Genomic DNA, 9,194 nt, shown 5'->3' with positions numbered 1-9,194 from the left:
CCACTCCGGCCACCTATCCAAGGACGACGATCCTAGGTGCTTTCTTCCTCGGAGTGACCTAGATTCTAATGTGGATAATCTTCTCTCGCCAAAGCCTAGTGTAGTTGAGTGATCAATCCCCGAGGTGAAACTCTCATTATTAAATTGTGGATTGTTAGCTAATAGCTCTTCGCATTGCTACTATTTTTGTTTATCTACTATAATTGGTTACTCTACATGTGCTCCTTCGCCTAAGCAAGTAGAAAACTAAGATTCTTTAATGAATTTGCTTGTTATTTCAATAAGTTATTAAATGAGATTTCATTGTCAATTATTCTTAAATTTCTTATCAAGCTCCTTTTGCATGTGGTTTTGCATCAATAATTGACTAGCTTATGTCATTTAAATGAATTTACACTCAACAGCAATATTTATTTTCTTGTAAATCTTCAGGTTAACTATTTATGATTAAACTTTTTACACATTTAATTAACAAAATATTTAAAGCATACTCCACTAAGCTAGTTATGTTTATGAATAATAATTATCATATTAGTTATATGATCATCATAACACTTTCTATTTATTTTTTGCATGTTTAAACTTTATATTAGAATTGTTTATCCCACTAAGCATTCAGCTCATCAGATATTATAATTGTATTTTCAAGAAAACAAAAGAAGCAGGTGGGTAGCAGGCAGGTAACCCAATTTATCTTACACCCAAGCATTCTAGATGAACAGTTTTAGATGTAGTATAGAAAAAAATATGTACAATGTAAATTAAACACTTAGAGCATATATGAATTTATGATTGAAGCTTATTTAAAAACTTTCTAATCCAATTGATTATTTTATTTATGCACATTTCCGTATCAATCCTTCTGATGGATCTATTAGATAATTGTGAAATGTTATATATATATATAGTGATGATCGATAAAGAATAACTTTTCATTAATTCAATTCTAATTAGTGAAATCCAGATGGGTGTTGATGAGGAATATATCTAACTAGATTTTATCTCTGTTCATCTCATTGTTGATTAAAGCGAGCCAAAATACGCCTTGACATTCAACATCTATAAACTGTTATCCATGTTGATCAGTAGTGAACTTCACCTCAGGGTTCTCAATGAATCAAGGCAACAATAGAAAATGTTACTAACAACATCCAATTAAAAGAATCATTTTTTATGAATTGAGTTTGCATGCAAGCTATTACGCTATCTTGATTAGCAAGCACATTGTTGGATTAATGCCTAGCCAAATGAAATACACCCAAATAGGGCTTCCTAACTACCCGGTTATCTCACAAATGAAATGTTATAAAAATAATTGGGTATACCTCATAAAAATAGTGTGGCAATTTATGCAAGTAGAAAATGCGATCCTGATAAGTGTCTAGGGATTGTTGAAGTAGAGAGAATGCATGAAGTGACCTCATCGCTACAAGTGTAAAGAGTGAAGTGCTAATGACTCATTATAGGGTATCATTTGTAATATGCGTCAACTTTCCAAAAGTTTTTTTATTTGTGTGAGAAATATGTAACAAAAACGTGCTCCCCTGAGATGTAGATGGATTTCCTTAATTGCTTTCTCCTACGTGCTGCTGTAAAAAAGTTTGCTTTGTGGATCTGATCATTCTTTCATAGAACAACAACTAGCTTGTTTTTTGCCAGCAAGGAACATCAGCATCAGCTTGAGAACATATCAGCAGCAAGGCAATCAACAGGATAGGCCTTCGAGAAACAAAGAGCATTATGATAGATCAGCGATACAGCTACATTGCCCCGCAATTGCTTCCCTTTGGTTTCTTGCTACATAAACTGTAACTATGATGGATGGTTGAGTTCGACAACGAAAAACAAAAGGAAGTAAAAAGGGCTTGCGAATTGAATTTACTACATAATTCAAACCTTTAGAAGGATGCACTTACAGCCTGGATATGATTTAATCCACTCCTAAATAAACTTACAAAATTAGGAATACCTATCTACAAAAACAACAAGATAAACTTAAATTAAAAGATAATTTCAATAGAAATTATCCTATTCCTGAATTGAAAATTCAATTCCTTACTCCGTATTAATCTAAATTTTAATTTGCAGTCCAACTTTCAAGGTCTTAATCTTCATCTTTTGATATTTGATTACCAATCTAAATGCGCCTATAGGCTACAAGGAACATCCTCTTTGATCTTACTGTTGTGAACGGAGAATTACCATAGCTGGCAATTTCAATTAAGAGATCGAACCATCAAAACTCCAGTGAACATGATTCCTTCAATCTTTCCACAATTTAATGCTTAAATCACTAAATCGTGATCATATATGATAAAATTGATCAACTACTAAAACTAACTGTCAGATTATGAGCCCCACTGTTGACCTCGATTTTCGCCAATTTATCCTCGAGCACCTTTGATCGACTTAATTAGACTTTATCAGAGTCCACTTTGAGCTCAAGCCGACTCGGATTGAGTCAAATTGGATTCGACAAAGTTTAATTAAACTCGAGCAATGCTTTCCAACCACGCCTAGTTCAATTTAACTCGGATCGTCGTTAATTTGGGTTCGATTTTGTTAATTTGGTCGAGTCGAGGTGGACCCGGTTAACCCGAATCAAGTCGAATTGGGTCCAGTTTGAATCTGATTTCAGCTCAATGGTTTATCAAAATACCAATTAGAGCCTAATGCACTTTCCAAGCCCATTTTGAATTCAATCACATATCAGAAATTGATCCTACAGCCCTGACTTACTAGAAACTCGAAATATGTCGTCATCAGAGGTTGCAGTCACATGATACGCTTATTTTAGAATGAATACAATCGTTGATTAGCAAGAGGCAGTGGACAGAGTTTTTTTTTTAGGATGTATTGAGGCGGGATCGAGGAGGCGGGGCAGCGGGATTACCTCCCAGGCTCGCAACTCTCCCGGTATGACCCCATTGGTATAGAGAGCTCTCTAGAGGCATCTCCTTCATTGGGCCTAGCTCCAAGTATTCACAGAGGCTCTCGCTCTCTCTCACTCTTCTCTGTTCAAAGGCACTCGCGCCTCTCTCTCCATCTCTCTGTTTTTCTCTAGCTAGGAGCCACTCAAACGGACAGGCTGAAGCCTCCGTCTCCTCTCCCCCTTTCATTTTCTCGCTGTTGACCTGCCGAATAAAAAGAAAGGAGAGATCGTGCATACCTGTCCTGCGCCGAACCTCGCACATCGCCGCCATTCTTCCCATGATCGAAGTCACATCTCGCCATACCGCTATGACCTACTCCTCACATCGTTAAATAGCGAAGGAAGCGAAGGCTCCGGCTGCTCTTCTCCTTCTTCCTCTCGCACACTACTTCGGCCCTTCGTTGTTTTTCGATTTTGCTCACTCGACGACTTTCCTTTCCTGTCGGGTCGGAAGCTATGACGTTTAATCTGAGGCAACAACAAGAGCTGCTCGCTGTGAAGTTAACTTTCTCTCTTTCGGGAGCTTCTTCGGCCTCTTCTTTGTTGTTCGACTTCGCTCGTTTGACGACTTTCCTTTCCCTACAGATCGGAAGTTACGCCATTTTGGCGGAAGCAACAACAGGCGCCCGTCGACTGTGAAGTTAACTTTCTCTCGCTCGCACGCTTCTTCGGCTAGATCCCGTAAATCTGCTGAAGCCCCTCTTCGGCTTCTTCGTTGTTGTTCGACCGCGCCCCTTTGATGACATTCCCTCCTGTGGATCGGAAGTTACTACAATTTGATCGGAAGCACGAACGAGAGCCCGCGCGCTGCGAAGGTAATTTCTCCCTTTCGGGAGCTTCTTCGACCCGTCCCTGTTGCCCGACTTTGCTCCCTCAACGACTTTCCCTTCTTGTTTGATAATACTTATAAATTAATTACTTTAATTAATTATAATTAACTATAAATAAAAATAATTAATTAAAGATAATTATAATTATTAATTAATTATAAAAAAATAAATCCTTCCCTTACTTTGGTATGCGTGACACGTCGGTCAATCACCCATACACGCTTTTCTCTAGCGTGGTGGGAAGGGAACCCGGTGCAACACCTATGACGAGGTAGGTGAACGACCCCTCGGCTCCAAAATCCTGTCCTCGGCGTTCTTGTCGAGCCGGCAAACCACCCATGCACGCTTTTCTCTAGCGTGGAGGGAGGGAACCCGGTGCGACACCTAAGACGAGGCAGGTAGGCCCGGTGCATGCTTTTCTTAGTGTGGCTAGGAAAACTCTTAAGTACTCGTACACGGCTCTGTACCTACGGGGAAACAACTGCTTTTCTTGCAACATGTACCGAAGACCCATACACACCTTTCTCTAGCGTGGTGGGGACGAAGATTTTACGGTCGCGGTGTCCTCATCCGAGGGCACCTACCGTACACGCTTTTCTCTAGCGTGGTGGGAGGGCCAGTTTTCCGTAGTTTTGCCCTAAACGGGGGAGGCGTTTGGAGGTTGCCGAAATTTCAGGTAAATATAAGACTGTACTTGGACCTGATTTGGACTCAAGTGAACAGTGGACTTGTGAACCAAATGAACCTAAATGAACTTTAAACTCAAATGAATTTGAATAATACAAAAGAACTTAATCGAATTCAAAGAACAACATAAGATTTGGGCTTGATTAAGCAATAATAGACTTGTGGACTTGAAACTTGAATCGGATGACACAAAGGACCACATTTGAGCTCGAATGAATGAATGCAAGGAGCTTAAAATTGAATGACTTAAACTTGAATCAAAAGGTGAAGACTTGCAAGTTTAAATATGACAAACAACATTACATGGGATTCAAACTTGAGTTGAATTTGAACTTGAACTTGAGCTAAATAAGATCATAGGAGACATGGACCTGAATATGAAATAGTGGCTACACTTGAACTTGAGCTCAAAGAAATTCGTTACAAGTGGAGAGCAATATATGCACAAGAAAATGCAATCACCTGCATATGATCATGAACAGGAATTCGACACTTGCATAAATACAACAGTTCATTTGAATGTGAAGAAAGATCTGTGAAAAATTCTCATGTATGTTGCAAATTATATATGAAAGCAAAGGATTTGTAACCATAGCTTGCCTACGAACAATGCATTCAATAAGAATTGTGAGACATGTGGCAGTGTACCTATGGTCAACATAATGAAGTTTCCTACACGCTCAAAACCTTCATATCGAATGAGAATAAGATATCGAAGGGACATTAGTCATTGGGAGCATTCTGAAGCTATCTTCAAGGATGAAAGAACCATGATACGTATAACAAGTCACATGTTAACACTAATGATTTGTTAAATATAGAGGCATTCCAATCAACGTGACTATGATCATAAGTATGAAGTTTTAAGTAAATGTTGAGAAACAGCATGCCAATTAAAATTCAAATATCAACAAATGATAAAAATCAGTACACAAGCAAATATGGCGATCAATGTGTATAAGGGAGATGACGACAAATACAACTCCTCACAGTTAAGATCAACATACAAACATATGAGCATAGTGAACTTGCCCACAATTGATGATACTCCTTTTGTAGGCATATACACAAGCATACAATGAGTATTAAATTATTCATACAATCCGCTACAACACAAAAGGGAAAATCAAAGAGGATGACAAGGGGAGTAATAAGGTATGTTTTATTTGAAGCGAATCTCTCTCTTTCTCAAGATATTTGGAAAGGAATTTTTAGGGTTTTCAAATATAATGAGATTTTCTTCCTAATTTCTTTATGAAATCAATAGGGAAATTTTAGGGAAGTGATTTAACAGTAGAAACGAATTTTTCTCAAATTATTTTGAGTTTTGAAAGATTAGGGTTTTTCCTAATTTATGATTTTTAAGCAAACCCTTCTATAATTTTTATTCCTTATGATATTAGAAGTGTTTTAATGATGAAAATTTTGGTTTTTAGTAAGAATTTCATTTTTTATAATTTTCTAATTAATTAAATCCGAAAATAATTAAGGTAATTATTAAAATAGGTTTAAGAGAATTTTTATCATAATGATTTGAGTGAAATTGAAGATTTAGGGTTTCCTACAATTTGAATTTATAATAATTCCGAAAATATAATTTTAATTATATTAATTATTGAAAATATTGGTGATTTATACTTAGTTTAGTTGTGATTATCTTTAGGTGTGGATTAAAGAGACGGCATGTGGTTAAGCAACATCGTGCATCGTAGTGGTTGTTGTTCGATACTTGCGAGGTAGGTGATTACATTTTAATTAAGTTTATGAAATTAATTAAGTAATACTGCACTTTCAAAGGTTACAAGTTAGTGTTTATAAATTCTTATTTATTGTTTTAGCTTTTCAATTATTGTTTATACTTATGAAATGGTACTTAGAAATGTTAAAGCTAATTAAACAAACTTAAGGCATAAGAGATACAAAATTTATTACCCGAAAATCATCGAAGAACGTATGATGTAATGAATAATTTTAGTCTCCTTAATGAACATAAGTATTATGAATTGCATGTGCATGATAATCCGAAAGTACCAAATGGTAATGGGGTTCTACGGAGTCAAATGGTAATGGGATTCTTTGGAGCCAAATGATAAAGGAATGGCCAATGACTGTGTACCTGATTAGTACAAAACTCTGGTACTTCCGGAACGGGTGATTATTATATTATGATTATGAAATTTATGCAATCATATGGAAGGATTTAAAGAAAAGGAAAGTTTTATGAAAAAGAAATGACGAAGGATTAAAGGAAATATTTTAAGAAAATGATTATGAAAATGTATTATAATTTATGCCTATAAATGTTTATTATGATCTTTAATTATTTCATTTTCATGCTTAATGACATGTTTAAAAAGAAAAGAAAAATATTTCATGAATTTAAGATAAATGTTTATTACCTGCCGAGCGTTAGTTTATCCTATTATTGGAAATGTTTTTCAGAAGATAGTGTTAAGAAGTGATTGCTACGAGACGACAGTACACCTACCGTCGTAGAGGACCTCAGAAAGAAAGGTTTTATGTTTTCTATTCTATGTGTTTCAGTCAATGATTTGTTTTGAGTCTATTGGAATTTACGTTTATGTTTATGTTTATGTTTATGGATTTAGTGGTTGAGGTTTAGAAGAACTTTATTGGATAAACTTTCAGTTGATGTTTTTAGTGGCTCTTTCTTATTATGTATTGATGATGATAATGTTTATGTCATGTTATAAAAGTAAATGAAATTGTCATGATTTATATGTGTTTTCCGTACGATTGTTTGTTCCCGTACCGTTAATTTGGGCTAGCCGGGCCGGGTCGTGACAGTATTAGATCTGGCTTATGTTAAGAAAGATAGAGGTAGACCTAAAAAATTTTGTTAGAAAGTATTAGAAATGACTTTTTTATTAAATTTAAATAAGAATTTAACTCTTAAGGGATACAATAAAGAAAAAAGATTCATCCAGCCGACTCCACACAGTGAGATAAAGGCTTGATGTTGTTTTTGTTGTATGATATGTCTTATGAGAATAATTTATGCATCTTACACATCAAGTCTCTTAAATTTATTTGTGTTGGTACTATATGGAATAAAATGAAAAGGCTTCTTATTTTCTGATCTTCCTTTTCATAAATGCTTGAACTAATATATCAACTTTCGAATGCCTTTTTAGCTAATAATAAGTTCTTATTAGTTGAATATAAAAATTAATGCAATCTAAAAGTTTACATATTGTGTTCCTAAATGAATATGTATAAAATGTTGACAAAAGAACAAAGAATCTGAATTTATGTATGATAACAATGTCGTTTGAAAAAGGTGTTTGGTGTATATTAGTTCAATCTCATTGAGCCATGTAAAGAAAAAAAAAATAATTAGTTCAATCACAATTGTAAGCCTAAAATATTGCCCCTAGCCACCAAAGAAAGAGCATGGGACTGTACAAATCAGAAATGATATTGTTTCCACCACATGCATGCATATTATATTGATACAATACGAGAATTTTCCAAGAAAAAAATTCGATACCTTATCTTCAACTAGTTCAGCAATTTTCTCCACTAGTGCAGCTTTGTTTGTCTGGTAAGGGATCTGCAATACAGTTGCAAAGCTTTAGATGAGAGAAACTGCAGTCCTCTAAAACAGGGGGAAAAAATGAAACAAAACGCCAGCCAATGAGACAACAAAGCAAAAAATAAAAATTTGCTAAATATAGGATCGACTTGACCTCTTTAATGATAATTGCTATGCGTTTTGTCTTCTCATCTAGGGACTCAACTTCAGTCTTCCCTCTAATTATTATACGTCCCCGACCACTTCTATAGGCTTCCAAAATTCTTGAAGTACAAGAAAAAAAGTAATCCAAGTCTTAAATAAAGATTAAAAATCATAGCATAAAACAGAAGGGAAATTAGACATACCCGATATTCCCCATGATCAGCCCTCCTGTTGGGAAGTCTGGCCCAGGCATGTATTCCAGCAGTTCTTGAAGCTTTTGACAAAAGATAATGATCAGTTACAACTTACAAGTAAATTAGCATAGCCATGCAAAGAAGGAACTTTTAGACACCACAAAATAAGTCTTAGGCAGGCCTTGGAGATTATGCTAGTCTTCATGTCATAGAGGAATACAAAAAAAAAACATACAAAAAAAAAACAAAGAAATTGTTGCCTTCCTTGCAATCTACTTTAACTGATACGTCAAAAAGCTATCTGAATAAATTCATTTAAAAGATGAACGACATGCTTACCGAAGCATCAGGATTATGAATCAACATTGTGAGAGCATCCACAAGCTCACAAAGATTATGCGGTGGAATATTTGTTGCCATGCCAACCTACGATTACAGTAAGAAATTACTGAGCATACAGAACAACGAACCAACAAATAAAAACATAATTGTTTTGACTTATTTAATGGTATGCATAGATTCACTAGGTTATTCTCACCCATGCTTTCATATGAAGTCACTTAGGGAGTCTGAAGCTTTAGCAGTATAGACATATACAGCATACACACACGTTGTCCTAATGCGAGGGAAGAATTATTATTGTGAACGCAAGGGAAGAATTATTATCGTGAACGCATGCAGGCAGAATTCTTTCCCAAAATTATTTAAAATTTTAAATAAGAGTGCTATTAATTTTCCTAAAAAAATAAAGCAACATATAGGAAGGTAAAATCGATAATATCATATAAAATCAAGTAATTAATAATGTATAACTTAATAATTTATAGATTTGTAACTAAAATATTTGTCAA

General features: G+C 35.2%; 1 protein-coding gene across 1 annotated transcript in view; it reads right to left on the bottom strand.

Annotated features, from left to right (window-relative positions):
- LOC110112466 (DNA gyrase subunit A, chloroplastic/mitochondrial) overlaps nt 1-9,194 on the bottom strand; it is a 111,757-nt gene that overhangs the window by 75,059 nt on the left and 27,504 nt on the right. The window contains exons 15-18 of the mRNA XM_028694993.1: nt 8,683-8,769; nt 8,353-8,423; nt 8,160-8,268; nt 7,961-8,023 (exon numbers count right to left, since the gene is read on the bottom strand). Of these exons, the coding sequence (XP_028550826.1) occupies nt 7,961-8,023; nt 8,160-8,268; nt 8,353-8,423; nt 8,683-8,769 (330 nt within the window). The remainder of the gene's footprint in view (nt 1-7,960; nt 8,024-8,159; nt 8,269-8,352; nt 8,424-8,682; nt 8,770-9,194) is intronic.

The sequence above is a fragment of the Dendrobium catenatum genome, unplaced genomic scaffold, assembly GCF_001605985.2.
Source record: "Dendrobium catenatum unplaced genomic scaffold, ASM160598v2 fragScaff_scaffold_621, whole genome shotgun sequence".
Taxonomy (NCBI): domain Eukaryota; kingdom Viridiplantae; phylum Streptophyta; class Magnoliopsida; order Asparagales; family Orchidaceae; genus Dendrobium; species Dendrobium catenatum.
The sequence above is the reverse complement of the archived record's forward strand: the minus strand, read 5'-3'. Positions and strand labels throughout refer to the sequence as shown.